This window comes from Sipha flava, unplaced genomic scaffold, assembly GCF_003268045.1.
Source record: "Sipha flava isolate LNK unplaced genomic scaffold, YSA_version1 44_pilon_pilon, whole genome shotgun sequence".
In the NCBI taxonomy this organism is placed as follows: domain Eukaryota; kingdom Metazoa; phylum Arthropoda; class Insecta; order Hemiptera; family Aphididae; genus Sipha; species Sipha flava.
In genome coordinates this window covers 708,174-726,459 of record NW_020273203.1, presented here as the reverse complement: position 1 = coordinate 726,459, position 18,286 = coordinate 708,174, and the positions used below count along the sequence as shown (strand labels likewise).

The 18,286-nt window shown below is 37.1% G+C and overlaps 1 protein-coding gene across 1 annotated transcript in view; it reads right to left on the bottom strand.

Moving 5' to 3' along the window:
* The window catches only part of LOC112689537 (Krueppel-like factor 7), a 194,427-nt gene extending 176,452 nt beyond the window's left edge, over positions 1–17,975 (bottom strand). The window contains exon 1 of the mRNA XM_025563293.1: positions 17,068–17,975. Within this exon, the coding sequence (XP_025419078.1) occupies positions 17,068–17,169 (102 nt within the window). The 5' untranslated portion in view covers positions 17,170–17,975. The remainder of the gene's footprint in view (positions 1–17,067) is intronic.
* Between the last annotated feature and the right edge of the window lie 311 nt (positions 17,976–18,286).

The window sequence follows — 18,286 nt, the reverse complement described above, 5'->3', positions numbered from 1 at the left end:
AAAAAAAAAAAAAAAAAAAAAAACCAAAAAAAAATAAAAGAAGAAGGGTGGACAACAACGTTGTGCGCTACGTGTACGACATGGTGTGTTACTTTCGCACCGCGTCAATAGGTGCACACACCGGATTACGTGTTCAACCGCTAACAACGTTCGACCGTTTACTAATAAGTACCGACGCGCGCGTACTACGCGTACACAATTACTTCGGGATCGTTTTAATATCGACAAACGCGTGCGCGCGTCTAGCTGAGTCGTCACTGCGGTCTCGTCGATCATCCGGCCGCGTCAGATCGAAGACCGGATTTACTGTTTGTGGTTTGTTTTCGTCCGTATACCTTTGCCCCGCGCGTCCCTGATGATGTCCAACCGCTTTTATTACGAGCATTTTCGGTCGAACTTTTTACGACGGAACCCATGTACCACCACGCTGACGCGAACGACGGCCAATGTTTTTCTGCGTGTACGTGAATAGTGAGTGGGAGCGCATGTGCACTAATATAGACAATGCAACGGTTACGCGTTCCATTTTTTTTTTTCGACCATCCTTCATAAAAAGAAAAACAACGTCAACCGGGAAAACATGGAAAAAAAACATTATTAATCTTTAACAGAAGACGAAGAATAAATGTTAAAAACTCTTAAAAAGTTAATTAAGTAATCGCACATAAATAAATTATACGCATATATTTAAGTCAGAGTTATATATATATATATATATATGTATACTTATATAGTGACGAAAAAAAACAGCAAGATCGACAAATGAGGTTTTCTCGGAAATATTTTTATACTATACTTATGTAATCCTTGATCCAAATAAAATATAATAATATTATTAAGTCTTAAACTTTGAACAACGGAACACTCGTGCTTCCTTAATTTTAAAAACTGTTGGTATGTAAATAAGTATAAATATATGTCAATTGATATGCGTTTCATAAGCGATTACGAATACTGATGACCTCAATCTGTGTTACATTTATTCGAAAAGTTTATTCCATCGGATTTGGATGTATTAGGATAAACTAGGTTTCTTTTCTGTTATTTATTTCACAGAAACATGTTACGATAAGATTTGGTGTGAATGCGTGTTATAAAAGTACAATTTTTGGTCCTGTCAAATATATATATGTATCCCCAATCCATCCCTAACGACTTATCGTTTTCAACGCGTTTTCGGCCAATCATATGGTGGTCGGACCTGTCTTAAAGTGTAAATAAGATGTTAGGGAAAAGCCGAGAGGGTTAGTAGTATAGTAAACAAATCTTCCTAGATATACGTTTCATGAGTGTTGACATAAAATAAAAATAAATCAATAAAAATGATTTCCCGATTCAACAATTACATAATATAAATTTTCCGTCGGAACAAGTATTTATTATTAATCACTTTCTTCCAAACCATGACATTTATTTTGTTGTTATACATTAAAAAACACAATTAAAATATTGTACGTATATCAAACAACTTTCAAAATGACTTTATTTTGTAATATTTGACAAAAATAACAAAACCGTATGGAAAATATAAGATTTAGTTTGTTGCAAACATAATACGAACGTGATTAATTTAATAACTAAGATTTGTTAAGAAACCCAATTGATATGAAAAAAAAAATTAAAACAATATGCATATTACAATGTATTATCCATATAGTATAGTGAATAAATCAAAATATTGATTGTCTATAATTAATCCTGTATTAATAAATAAACGTAAAATGATCATTGTTATTATTGTGATCGAAAAAGTAAAATTTTTGTTCAACAAGCTTAAAAATTGAACACGTTCCTAATTACATATTAAAATTGTACTTTATATGTATTCATATTTTATATGCAACAATGGTTTATTATAAATGGGGTTACAAGAAAACTATTTTTTTTTTAAATAACAAAAGTTTGTCATTATTTTGCGACTGGCAAACATTGAAACACGGTAATCATTTTTAAATGTGTGAAATAAATTAAAATGGTAAAAAAAAATATAAGTATAATTGTTCAAAATCACATTGTTGGCGTATTTTTTCAACTAAATACAGCAAGAGAAAGAGAAAACTTTCATTATGTCGTTGCAAACTATTCTATTAAATACTAACCTGATGACAAAACACATGAGATTACAAAATATTTTTTTAAAAGCGAAAAAATAATTATTTTCTTACTAAATAACGATAATAACGGAAATAACCGAACTCACCGTTGGGGTTTTTAAAAACTTTGCTACATTATTGTAAGCATAATAATAAATATAATTATTAAAATTCTATTCGTTAAAATGCTCGATTTAAAATAATAATAATTACTCTTAGGGTTAAATCGGTGCATTAAAACTTATCTGAAAAAATAAAATAATGAATAAGCTGGTTAGAAAAAAATATCAGGAGGTGTAATAATTATCCAAGTTGAATGGGAAAATTCTTCAACGTTAAAATACGAATAAAACCTATCCGAAAATAAAAAGTCTCAGTCAAATCGTTTCAGAAGATATCGCGATGATCGGCCTCATAATAATTGCTAACAGTAAACAGTCCTGGAGCGAACGAACGCAGTTTAATGAATCCCATTGCAAATCGACGCATCACAAACGTTGAAATAATGTGTATAAATTTAAGGGTAAATATAATAAGATATTTATATATATTTAATGGTGTTAATTTATGTAGGATTTCAAAAATTATTTTATTTTACAAAAATAAATAGCTTTTTGTGTTATGTATAAATGCATAATTATTACAATACTTTTATACGTGGACAATTTGCATTATACACTCCAAAATGCGTACCTGATCCTCAAGGGTAGTAACCCCATTATATGCTCTCTACACTATAATTTCTTTTAATATTGTAATTATTATAATTTTTTTTTTTTTTTAACCCCAATAATCCCGTAACAGAAATGGTTTGAATACCATTGTAGAAATTCGAACACGCACTACTAGTCGTGCGTACAGTTCAAAAGATTCGAATGACATTGTTGTAGCACTACAGTACACCTAACGGTTCACTTACGTGTAAAACATTTGTCTCCCTCGCGGAGAGAGTAAAAAAAAAATTATTAGTAACAATAATTATTGTGCGCACACGCGGCACGACGGGTGGTCATCGGTGCCACTGCCACGCGTAGTTCGACTTTATTAAAATTCCACCGGCACCTTCGTAATATCATTATCGTTAACGTCGCGCGCCACGGTCACCACCGCCATCTCCTCCAGTTATTTTACATAACCACGCGTTCCACGGCATAGAGTCGACCGGAAGAATTTCAAAACGCGTGATGTGCGATTACAAGGTACAAGTGAAAAAATAATAAAATTGTTGTTTTTTATACCGGCTCCTGCAATTCTTCTTTTTTTTTTTTTATTATTATTATTAATTTCGTTTTACGTGCAGATGACATCCGACCATTGTTTTTTTACTCCCGATCGTAAGCATGCGGTCGCTAGTGTGCGTGTTGTACATGCCATAGTCCTCCACGTGTCTGAGCATACATTATAAACGTGCAACGGAGATACACTAGTCGACTGCCGCGGTGGCGGTACTCGATGACAATTTTTAAGCGAATTTTTACGTACGTTTATGGCGAGTGCACAGATCGAAACGCTGCAGCTACCATTCAAAGCAAAAAATCAAACGGTAGGGGGGGGGAGGGAAGACATTTTACGACTACGATTTTTCGACGCGATTAACTTTTAACTGTCCGACGGGTTCATCCATCTATTCGTGCTCGAACACTGGTCTTACGGTAGTGACGAATCTACTTCGTTGTGATCAAACGTATCGACGATGAATATAATCATAACGAATATCGGTGCACCTAACCTTTTTCACAGCTCGGTCGATTAATCAACAACAACGACGGCGATGAAAAATTAATAATAATAATAATAATAATAATTTTAACAAATAAAACATCAGGTGTACTACGTGTGTGAACGTGAATCGGCTCGTTTGATGGAGGTTACACGCGTCGCGTATTATTACCGTCGTCGTCGTCGCGCGCGCGCGCACAACATAATATTATTATTATAATAGACAACGGTCGGGCCGATATGAAGGTGGTTGTTGTACAATAACACGTGTCCCTACATCGCATATCCTACATGGGCGCGCGCGCAAAGAGAACAACGGGGCCATAAGACACGTGGCCTGCTCGTATAGAATGCACGCACAAACCAAACAAAACATACCTAATAATAATAATGTAATAAAAAAAAAAAAAAAAAAAAATGAAAAAGAAAAAGAAAAATCCAACACACACGCACGTTTGCCGCGACGCCCCGACCGATCGAGGCGCTACGCATTATAAGTTATTTCATTATTGTTATGGCTCACGCCGTTATTATCATTATTATTATTATTGTTATTATTAAAACTATTATTATTACGTGCGCGTATTCTTCTCGCCGGCGAAATATAATATTACAACGCGCGCACGGTGTGGCTACACATATAGATTCCCGGACGCACGCGCGCCCGTACAAACGGACGGTGTTCACCGCGATCTTCATAAAAAAATTAAAAAAATTCCTTCCAAAGAGGCGCTCGTGGAAGAAGAACGACGAGGATTCACTACAACGACGACGACGACGACGACAACAACAACAACAATAATAATAATAATAATAATGTGCTTATATTATGTACGAAACGTTCGTACTATGCGCTCCAGCGCTCTACACAATACACGTATCCGTCTGTGCTACTGCCGCCGTGACGGCATGTTTTACTACACGATTGTGCGCTGTACTCGGTCAACGCGTGTGACGTGCGTAAAGTGCGCGTGGAAAAAAAATCCGACGCACACGCACACACATATTTTCCCGGGACCGTGAAATATTAATACGTGCCACCTTAAAATGAAAGAGTGAGACGACCGAATCCATAGCGAGTGTCGACGGACGTTGAAATAACATGTGCGCGTGTACGCCGTACGGCGTACGGATCAGAGAAAACGGTTTAAGGATAAACGTGTACGTATACATTTGATGTTGTGCGTATACGTTTGTGGTTTCGAAAACGCTTTTGTTACCGGTCCGCAAGAGTACCGCAACACGTTATACGCAAGTTCTGCGCTGCCGGGATGACTTTTCGTTATTATTACGATTAAAATTATTTGTTTAATAATAATAATAATTATTATTATTATTATTATTATTATAATTACATAATATGTGGTCTACGCTACCGCCGTGACAGTATGTTTTACTACACAAGTGCACGCTGTACTTGGTCAACGAGTGTGCGCGCGCGTATACTACGTGAACTAGTAGAACTCTTACACACACACACACATTTCCCGGGACCGTAAAATATTAATACGTGCCACTTACGAGATAGATAGATAGATAGAGAGAGATAGATAGAGAGAGAGAAAGAGAGAGGGGGAGAGAGTGATGAAACGGGTACGAGAGTGACAGAGATGGAGTGAAAGTGATGGGAAAAAACGGTTCGATAAACTGATCCCGTGCCCTTGAATGGCTCTCTAAAAAACCAACACGTATACGTAAACACGCGTCCACGCGTACAGCACCAGCAGCAGCTCTAAGACGACGGCGGCGGCAAAATAGCGATGACAGCGTTATCGGCAAGTTCATTGTGATTGATAAAATTTTAATTAAAAACATATCAAACGATTTTCTTTCGGGAGTTTTTTTTTTCTTTTAATTAATGCTCGCGATCGACAGACAATCGAAACCGTCGCAATCGTCTTTTTACGATATTATTACAATGGTAACATACGAGTACGTGTAGTACGTACACTTTGAACCGACATGATACAGAGATTATTATTTTCGTCGCGCTTTAACAGTATCATATTGGGCAGACGATATATTATAGGTATTTTTTTATTTTTTAATTTAAATTTTGAATCCAAAAGATAAACAAATACTTGAAAGTGATGTAATAATATGCACACGAACGCTACAAGCTGCATATTTAAGGTACATAGTTTAGCGGGCGTACGTTAATTTAATAATTATTTGAAAAACATCTATTCGTAATAATATTTTCCGCGTATACATAATAATAGTTAAGTCCAAAGAAAATTCTATCACATATTTTATTTATGTACCTACCTATATATATATATATATATATTTATTTTAACCTCTTAACACACGAATAAAACAATAAATAATTAATCGGGAATGGAATAATAACCAGTCTGTAAAATTCACGCAAGTAATGTATAGTTTATTTCAAATTACAAATGAAAAAAAAATGACATTTAGTTAGTAAATTGTAATTAAGGTTATGTAACATTAAAATGTTAGTACACATATTATGATTATGTGTAATAAAAGTAGTATTTGCTACTGACTTTTAGTACATTGACCACTACGATTCTTCGTTTCAAACATTTTACAATCTCTGCGCATAATAATATCAAAGGAGAAAACCTAAAATAAATCTACGATAAGACATAAGTAGATCTTTTTTGAGTATCAATGAACGTCGGTCCTCAAAGGTACGTAAAATATTTACATATAGAAAACTTTTAAATTCAATTTCTGTGCATATATATATATATATATATTGTTTTCGTTGTCATTATAGTATCAAATTTTATTTTTATATTTTGCTGCCTTTTGTGCGTGTCCGAAAGTAGGTACACATACATCCCTAAAAAAATGTACACAACTTCACTAAAAAAAATGTGACAAAGTAACAAAAATCGACTGCTTTTGTTTTTTAAATCGTTTTTAACAATGCCTGGCGCGTATGTGATACAGTCGTCCTATGAAAATATATACGCATAGAAAGAGACACAGAGAGAACACCCGTAAATTGTTTTCTACGCCACGTTATACATTTTCCGCTGTACGCGTATAATAATAGTTATAATAATAATAAAGTCAAATAATGTTTCGCACGACGCGTCGATCGCCTATATGGGTTCGTTCCTGGCCCGTGTCATCACATCTGCAGTCGAATGATGCCGTTGAGGTCACGGGTAATTGGAAGGACTAAACGGTCCCGAGCTGTGTCTCGATAGTAGCGTTTGATTAAAATTAATGTTTGGTTATTATAATAAAACCGTTTCCTCTGCGCACTCCACAACTATATTATCATGTCACACACAAACGTCGGTTATTTTATTATTATATACGGTTTTTACTTTACGTCTGTCTCCGGCTGTTGTCGTAATCAGCCGTCATTAAACACGGTCGTACTCGCGCGGCGACGCGCCTACATATAATGCGTGTGCAGCGCTGTTCAATCGTGTTGCTCGGACCGGGCACGAATATCGTGTACCGATTATCACCATTAAGATGAACGCCGACGGACGACCCGTAACCCCTTCCTGGACCCTAACGAAATCGGACATATCACTTTATTGAAATCCGGAGGATGATGTATGAACGCACGCGCAAAGTATCATCTGTCGAAAATGCAACGTTCACGAATTCCTTCGTAACGCCCCACCAACGTGTCAATTGATACGCACGCGATAATAGTGTTACGATATAAAAGTATAAACATCGGTTGTATTTTATAATATAAACATAAACATCGAGTGCGCGTGAATATCAAAATACCGAAAATTAAACAACACAGAAACAGAACCAAAAACGGCATATGCTCGTGTGGACCCCTCACCGGCACATGTATATAATAGTGTTTTATTCGTGTGTGTGTGTGTGTGTGTGTATATATATATTTACCCTGACCTGTTCCGGCTGTCGCCGACACCGAAACGACCCCGGTCGAACAAGTGGATTAATTGAATTTAAAACGTGCGATTCCCCGGCCGAATATGTACTGACATAGTTACGCGTATTATACAAATGTAGGTGTTATTGTACGAAGGGTAATTATTATTTCATCAAACAATTATTACTTTTTACTATAATACACTCGTACACGTTCGAACTGCTTGAATAAAAAAAAAAATTGTTCAACAACTATATTTTCGATGCGCTCATTATTTCAGTTGCAGGTGTACATCAAAGATATATATTTTACACGCGGAACCTATTCCGTTCATTCCGACATCATACCATCGTATCAGTGTATCAAGCGGTTTTCATCCTACTTTTTCCTGCGCCCCAGACGACATTTAACCGCTGACCGAAATACATAGCTTTAGCTGAGCATGGGAATAAATATTACATGATGCGATCGCTTCGGTTCTCACAAATTATTTTCACCCCCGACGTTCTACGAAACTTTTAGAAATTGTTTGGCTTACAATAAAACATATTCCTCGAGTCAAAGTCTTAAAATAATGCGGTAGGTATTGTTATTATTAATAGAACAAGGAATTCAGTTAAACATATTAGAGATGAGTGGATAAATGTTGCACAATATAACACTGTGTCCATTGTGATGTAGGTTATGTCACTCGCGTGATCTCAAACATAGTTTTTATTATTTGTCCCCAAAACAGGAAAAAATTTCTATGAGAACTACAAGACTATATATATATATATAATGATCAACGATGACATATTATTAGAACTGGTTCTAAAACTAGAATAAATAGACCGATGAGTTTCTTCTTTTTGCGAAATCCTAAACCTCTTCTCGTCCATTAGCCATAAAGGGAAGATTGAAATATTCGCGTCACCTACAACACCACCAGTGGTAGTAACAACTTACCGGCTTGGTGAACATGAAAATGCAATAGGTCTAGAGCAAAATAAAATAAAATCAATTAGCTACCGCATTGTACATATTGGTGTTAACAATGTGTGGCGCATACACATTATTTCGTCTAAATATTTCGGTACTACAGGTATAATTAAGCTATAAACTAGACGATGTAATTATTTTTGGAATTTCATGAAGTACCCACTTAGTAAGTTCTACATTCATTAGACAGCGAAAGGCGCGTACAACTAATCGTACTTCTCAACATACACTCGCATAATCAATAGCATTATGTACATGTATGTGTGTGTGTGTTTGTATGGGAAAGAGAGAGAGAGAGAGAGAGAGAGAGAGAGAGAGTAAGAGAGAGAAATAGAGACAGACAGACTGAGACAGAGAGATAGTGTGTATGCAAGTATGTGTAAATATGAGTAACATATTACGAGATACTGTGACATTAATTTTAAACCTTTAGCAATGTTACGTATACGCGGCGTCTCTTGAGTGATTAACACTCCAAATCGATAATACGACCATATCTGTAATACCTGCGAGCGCGATATACACGACTAACGTAAAGTAACGAATGAGCTAATAACCGTGCGTTTCATTATCATCTGAATCCCGTGATTCAAAACGGTCTGCCACATCGAACAATCCAATGTATCGAATAAACCGCAACTCTATATTGTCGAAACGTCGATTGTTCGAACGCTCACAATGTGTGTAGGTAACAAAAAATCAGTAACAATTACAGATCAACGACTACTGTGCAAGCACAAAAAGTCACAGTTGTAAACGTTTTGTCACCGTACTAAAATAACTTTTACCGAGAAATATTGCTGTCTTCTGCCCCGTTAGGATATGTAATTTGTTTGCCATACTTAAAAAATCACTTCAGTCATGTTTGAACACGAATGTAAATCATATAAGAAGTATAAAAAACACCTAAATTCACGTCGTATGTGTAACGACGATGATAGTGCAGTATACATATTTAAAACAAATTCGTCAATTTACATTTTAAAATGAAAATGCTCAAGGTAACCCTATTTCAAGTACCTTACCCATACAAAATGTGCCGTAAGCTCATGTCCGATTTCGTATTTATTTTTTCCTACTCGCGATGGATAAAGTACTTGAAATCCGTCAATTACCTGGCGAGATAAGGCCGACCCCGAACAAACGTTCGCGTAACACGCAGACACTTTTTGCGTGCTGACTTCTCTGAAATTTTTAAAGAGTTGAAAACGTAATAGTTATAAAGTACATATATATATATACAAAAACAGTGTGGTAATTTAAAGCACAGTTTTCTCTTTTCGACGGTCTACAAAGAAGATGAATAAGACAGTCCGACGGAAATTACTTCACATAAAAAAAAAAATGTTCAGCACTATGTTATGAAATTGCTAAACTAAATGATTACTACAATAACATAGAACGTTTATTTTATTTAAACACGTTCGTTTCACTTAGTCGAATTATTTAAATGAAAACATTTAATTATTCTTGAAAACAAAACAAGAACAGTGAGAACAAATTTCAGTCTAAGTGATACACTTTATACATACCTGTATATCAAGTTATGTAATGCGAAATCAAACGTTTTCCGTTGTGGTACAACTTTTTTTATACAATTTGCATGTGCACACAAAACCACTCAAACGATAACCTTGAAGTTCGAAAAAAGATCCAAAGAAAAAAAATGTTGATCATCCATAATAATAATAATAATAATAATAATAATAATAATAATAATAATATTAATAATAATAATGATTATAGTATATCGAATACGTAACACATATATATACCACCTGACTCTTATTCATTAACGCTTCGCGCATGCACACATTTAAAACGGTGGATATTAAAGATATGATAAAATCATCAAACACATCGTCTCGAAGTTATTGCAACATGTCCATACAAAATTATCTGTAAATTATGTGTACATAATTTTTATAAATATATATGTTTATACGAATCAACCGAAAAGGATAATATTATAATTGAATCGATTATTTCGAAAAAACCATTATTCCACAAATTTTCAAAACGTGATAGATGTGTTTAACTAATAATAATGCAAATTTCCTGCGAGACCGCCATATCATAGTTTTTTTTTATAAGAGAATTTGATAATTCAACCATGTTTCAATTTTTATTTTAATTTAATTTTGATCTCTAAAAACAGTTTTTTACGTTTCCTGAAAATTTTCAATTTATAGAGATATGGACTTTCCGAAATGACCGATTCAATTGTATCAAATGGCCATGATGACGTGAAATCAAAATCATCATAAACGCAATGACGACGGCAACGTTTTTGAGGTATATTTTTCAGGAAATCAGTATTATTTTTTCATCGTACTCGATACACACACACACACACACACAATCGCTGTAACATCAACTGTACATTATACTATATACGTGTAGGTTTATGTGTATGTGCGATGCGCGCGGGAGTACATAGAGCGGAGCACAGATGGCATTAATCCTGGAAATAGAGGACGCTGCAGAAAAGAGAGAAGGGTTGACAAACGATTTTGGTGAAATTTCCACCACCACCACCACCACCGCAACAGCTACGCAGCGATGGCGACGAGACAAATGGTTCCGTTTTAGGTGCCGACACATATATTATTATACAGTGTACTGAACACTCATACGCGGTTTCTATGCGACGACCGACCGTGAAAGACCGCGGTTACCAGTTTTCCGATTGGGCTCTTCAAACCAAGGGGGTTTGCTACCATTTTTTTGCGTTCGTGTACACCGGGTGATCCGTTTGACGTGTACGCAATAGTATAGGTCCGTACACATTTACACATACTGTACATTGCATATCGCACCCGTGCCCACCTGTGGTCTTCGTCATCCTTTCCCTGTTCCCCACAACAGCGACACACTCAAAACACTACAAACACATAGAGCACTATACCGCTTTAGGTAAAAACTCTAGGCCCATTTATCATTTCGCCCGCGCAAATGATATATAGTGCTGCGGTGCGGCGGCAATGCAGCGAGCGACGTCAACAATACATGCGTAAATAATACGCACACGCAGATATATATATATATATATATGTATGTGATGGTGTACATTCATCGTTATGTGCACCTTTATGCGAGTGTGTGTATTTACAAGCACAATAATATGAATAAGAGGATAAAGTGCGAGGAGTCGTGGGATACAAGGGGAGACGTGCACAAGACGGTTCTCCATCATATCACGCGCGTACACGTACACACTCACACACACACACACACACACACACACACACACACACACACACACACATATGTACATATAATACTCATCCCCAGCGTAAACAAGCGAACCGAAGGATATTCCAGGCCGTGAAAACACGATATTTATTTATTACGGCCTTTGCGAGCGCGCACGTGTATCAAACTTGTATTGTATTATATATAATAGTGTATACACGCGGGCGCGCGTTAAGTTATTAATGATGATCGGAGAATCGTACACGGAGGGAAAACTCGTCCGGCGACTGGGTCGTAACGTTGTGTTACGGTCCGGGGGCGGTTGCATGGAAGCAATAGGCATAATCGAATGTACATTGAGTTCAACAACGGTAACACGCACTCCGACGTTTAAACGATTAATGCGCGCACGGTTCAAAAGGATTCGCAATTTCAAACGAGCTGAACATGCCGCAAAGGGGGGGGGGGATCCGACGCACACCTTATCGGTCCAAAGTTTCCTACGCCTACGTTTCGTCCGTAAACCGTTACAAGCGTACGAGTGCGGTGACATAGCGCATTAACGCGCGGGTCGATACGCTTTCCGTACGTCGACGGATTTGAAATGTTTAACGGGCAGCGGAGAACCCTGAAGGTTCGAGTGATGGACGCTGAAGAAAATCATCGCGGTGCCGACAGCGATTTACTGATGATGCGTGAAAAAAGAAAGGAAAAAATCGTTCGCGAAACGATTCCGCGGCTTCGGCCGGGATTCGTGCACGTGCAAAGTATCGGCTCACGTCGTCAGTTGTGCCCTGACGAGCCCCGGTCGCCGAAAAAAACGAGACGTGATACCGCGCGGGCCGCGGCTCGACCGTCGTCCGACCGTGTTCGCGGCCGGGCCACCGCCGAAACTGCACGAACACGCTTCGGTGGCCGACACCGCGACATCGATCCGGTCCGGGGGGGCCCCCGCGCGCGTTAACGGCATCCCATTAACGCGCGCGGGGCTCACGCCGTCGTCGCTGCTTTTCGGATCTCTATACAACTCGTCCCACCCACCGCCTGCGCCCGTACCGGCCACACTTCCTGTGCACACAAGCTCACGCGCACGACACCGTGTCCGCGGGACACGCAGTCTTATCCAAACGATATTTTATCGTATTTAATATCGGCGTTACTATTGCGGCATCCGACACTTCGCGTTCCGCTGCAACGTTGTTTCCGAAGTTCAACGAAAGACCGCGGTCGTCCAATTACGATTTATTTGTTTCATTTTTTTTTTATTTCGTTTCGTAGCGTCCATTGAAATCGACACAAATAATCCGTTACGTTTTAATAATATTATACAGCTCCAACACGGAATAGTATACATTTGGTAAAAAAAAAAAAAAAAACATTTACACTATCATGGGTGTTAGGGTGCGAGTAAAAGTTCCACCAAACATAATTACCTATGCATGGGTGGTGTACACAAAATTTTCTATACATTGTTAAATCTCACAAACCTGACGTATTGTATAACACTCATTCCATCGACCTCGTACTTCATTTCCAGACGAGAAAAATGTCATTCATTAAGTGCATCGACGCCACTCCGATCGGCGTAAGAGAACTCACCACACATTTCTTGAAAATGTATTATTTTCCATAACGAACCGTGATCGCTATTGAAAATTGAATAAAATCTATTGCCACAAACATATCCGTAGACATCAGCAAGATTACAATTTATTTTGATCAATGGACAAAAAAAATTTTCTCATTGTCCCCGCCGTGTTCGTGTCGCCGGTAAATGATATGTTAGGGTCGACGCGCCTTTTATAAATTCGATCCCACAGAATGCAATTCAGAAATTTTCAATACAATGTATTATTTTGATTTTTAACAATGTCTTCCCAGACGTGATTAATAAAAGAGGGTGAATTCTAATGCGGGTCGAAGGCCGACCCATATTTTAGATTTTCAAGATTAAAACGGAAAATAATAAACGTACACAATATATAAATTATATCGCATTATTATCATATTACATGTTTAGTAACAAGAGTTTTATTGGTCTATGATAACAGATAAAAGAATTAAGTGTTCATAAGAAATACATAATATATCATGTTTGCCAACGTCTGGGCCCGATGATAAGTTTTTTTTTTTTTTTTTTAACACACATTAATGTTTAAACAACGTACAAAGTGGCAATCTATTGCTACAAGTTGCAATAAAGTAATTGATATATAAAAATACCGAGTTTTAAACTCGAAATAGTCAGCAATGCGATTATAATGATGAAAATGTAGACATTAAGCGTCAATTTTAATTTAATTAATTAAAACAATAACATTTGTACAATCATAAAGTCCTATAAAGACCTATTCAAAAATATAAATCGTCATTTATCGAAAATGCTACCAACATTCCATTTCAGTATAATTATTACACACTTATATTATTATTATGTAGTATTTAAAAAGATATTGTTAATTCAAAGAATATCGACGATTAAAATAGTTGTAATCTATAACTAGATAGTGGTCAAATGTCACGGTAATTATTTTACTAGACTGTCTGCTACTGATGATACAACAATTTTATTCCGTTAAACATTTTTATTAGATAAATGTCACGAATCATAATTCTACAACTATCCAATGTTGATTTCAAGAATGAGTAAAAAATATTAAAAATAATTATAACTAATATCGCTTAAAGTAAAGACACACACTTAAATTTTAATGATATTAAAATAAATTAATATAAACAAACTTACAACCACTGTTTAATTAAAAAACCTTTAAAATTAAAATTTAAAAAAAAAAAATGAATTTTTAAACTATTAAGTTCAATTGCAACTATGTTAGTCTTCTTCTGCAGAAACGCAGACAAAACTTTACTTTTCTGTTCACATATATACTTAAATATGGTATATATACTATAACATTATTCGTTGATTTCGACATTCAAAGAATTTCATTGCCGGGAGAAATGTTCCAAAAAACTTTTATCAAAAATAACTCAATGTTTTTGTGAATTCGTTAAGAACGGCTTATAAAAGCTTAGTTGACAAAACATTATAGAGTTCAACTGCCAAAGTGCCTACCATAATTTAAATGCGAAAAAAATTATACATTTTACAACACTCATTTATCTAAAATTACAATTTTTAATAATTTGGCCGTCTTAAATTTTGTATCTCAGGAACCGCCATGTGATTGTGTTTCCTTAAGAATAATAACTAGGGAACGGATTTATGTGCAAATTCATATACGTATTGAATTAAGTTTTTCGAAAATTCATGTGAAACGTCCCCGATTAAGATCATTCATATTAAAATAATCTTATTAATTAATATATAACATATTTTGCATACTTCATACATATTTGTAGTTTTTTAGCGAATATTTTTATTTATAGCACATATATTTTTTTTACGTAATATTTTCACATTCACATCCACAAGATAAAATCAAGACCAATCGCTATAGACAAAAATAAATTGACATACGAGTATATGCAAATTATGTTAATATAGATAAATTTATATTATGGAGTTAGAAATTGAACACTTGAACTTGACGGAATAACGAAAACCGATCAGTCAGTGCGTGCATTTTGTGCGTATATTTTTACGTGTACAACTTTCCCAGTTTTTTTGTCTAGTGATTTTTTTTTATTATTCGTTCGTAACTTAAAAATGCCTAATATAAAAATACTAATTAAGAGTCCATTACAGACATACGTAAACGAGCATAAAGACATTTTTTAAACCGATAGTTCAATTTAATATTACAATATTTGTGACATTTTTATATGATTTAAACGATAATATTTTTGATTTATTTATAAATGCATATTTTGTAGCATATTACAGAATTTTTATGTACATATTTTGAGGATGTCTTGTGCATATAAATCCGTTACCTAATCATAACATTTTGTACAACCAGTGACTCTGATGACAACAGTCATAGTGTTAAATGAATCACAAACACGCATACACACACGCACATAAAAATAATAATGCTACACTTATGGCGTTTAAAAATGTTGTATATGTTAAATCAAAAACGCTGACGTGGAAAAAAGAAGTAACGCAAAAACAGCCAATCTGTTTTCACCAACAATCTATCAATATCCGAAAGGCTTTCGATCATCGAGTTTTTTTTTTATTTTTTGTTTATACATTTTTTGCCAGTATTATCATCATAAGAAAAAAAATGGTCCAGTACATTTTAAAATTGGCTACAGAAACCTATTGCATATGCGTACCAATACGATGTTTATTTTAACAATTCGTACACGGTCACGAAATCGTAAAAAATTCCACGAGTAATTATAAATATAATTCGATAAGATTAACGAGTCCCGATCAAAGAACAGTAGTAACAGCTGAAAAAATTATTCAAACGCGTACATTCAATATTCCGCGTAAAAATGTAATTACTAGAGCATTCGTAAGTAGGCACGACTCGGCACGGCACGTGTTGACGGACGTGAGCCGATAGGAATAATGCGCCAAAACTGTGAACGACGATAAACAATTTGAAATTTAAGCCAGATAAAAAATACGCGACGATAATTTTACGAACACGACTACAATTGTAACACGATAAGATATTATAAAATTATAATCAGAAGAAGTCTTATTAGGACACGGGAAAAACGTAATCTGTCCAAAATGTTGAGCATTACGTGCATTCGTCGGGCGTCCCGAGCGGGTGTCACTGTTTGCCCTCCGAAGCGAAAAAAAATAAAAAATAAAACCTCGGTTTACTGACTTTCAAACTTTTTCCAAACCGTCGCAACACCTAACGCTCTAGCCAATAGCTCCGGTAGTACGCGCAGCGCGCAAATATGTGTTGTTACAACATTTCTCTCGAAACACGTACACCGTACACCGTCGTGGCACGGAATGCGCGTGCAAGCGAGTACCACCTACAATCTACATGTTGATTCCGTTGTTGTACGTTGGACGGTCGATAAGTATCGACGGGTTTAGCCGTGTTCTACCATTAAAACTGTTATTATCATTATTGTTCTATACTGTTACGTAAGAACGCAGCGCACGTGCTACAACGTGGTGGTGGTGGTGGACGCACTCGGCGACGACGAAAACAACGCGTTACGTGTTCGGGGGTTCAAGTACTCGGAGACGTTGGTCGTGTTCAAAACGCTTTTGGCGGGTAACAGATATCGCGTAACGGACACGAACGCGGATCCGTCGTAACCGACGTTATTATCGTTCGATTCGTTTACCTGTTGCCAATGGTCCTCGAGTGATACGTGCGCGGAGAAATAACCGGTATCGTGTATGTCCTGGAGTTCTCGGAATATGTTGCCGCTCGGTAACACGTCCATGGTCGTCGTCGGAAAGCGCGTCCGAACTTGGAGAAGTTCTTGTCGACGGGCGGCGTCTGCGGCGGGCGTCGATAACGCGAGCTTTTCAACGGTCTGCGCGACGCGAGCGTGTAAGTTCACTGTATTGTATTTCAGTGTTGTATCGCAAAATAATAATAATAATAACACGTATTACACGTATTTTATTACGTTACGCGATTCGAACTTTGTAAATGTCGAGTACACCGAAATGCGTTCGCGTTAGATCACCAGAAAAACGTTCATCGTCGCGTCGACGATTATTATGGTAGAAATATTTGTTGATTTTTTTTTTTTCACTTTTCACGGGACCCGGTTCGGCGGAAATCGAGAACAGATTTTTTTTTTTTTTTTTAATTATTTTTACTATTGTTATTATTATATTATATCGCTCGGATAAAAATCTTCACACACACACACACACACACACACGTGCACGCACTCATAAACACACATACGCGCGCACAACGCACGCACACACGCCGCGTACCGTACGTACTCGACTCGGCGAACCGATTTTAATAATTATTATTGAACTACGCGAACGAAATGAACGCGTACGGTCGCGGTAACGGATAAAATTTCAAAACGGTCGTGGCGCGGATCGAGTCGACGACGGTAGTGAAAAAGAAAAAATTCACACGCAACGGGTAACGATTCACGACGTTACGGAAGCGGCAAGTGGTGGCCCGTGTTCTCGCTCGCGACTGAACACTGTAATTTTGCCGGTGCCGGCGCGGCGAGTGTACCCGTTCGCGCGCCACACGAATACGATATTCGATTGTGCGTGGAGACCGGGCGCGCGCGCGGCCTCCGCCGACCGCGCCATCTGTCGGCCGCCTCGACGGTTCGACTTCGTTTCGCCGCTACCGCCGCCGGGATCTTTCGGAAAAAAAAAAACCCAAGAGTCTCGCGAACGCGCGCACGCGCCATTACTTCTTCGCGCTACGACACGTCGTGGAACCGACGACGCATGATAAATCGTATCGAAGCGGTCGCGCGATCGGTTTCGTTATCAATGATCGTCAGCAATCGTGTCTGTTCCACCGCGTGCGGTCGAGGAGAACGCACGTCGACCGTGTTCGAAGGGTTGACGATC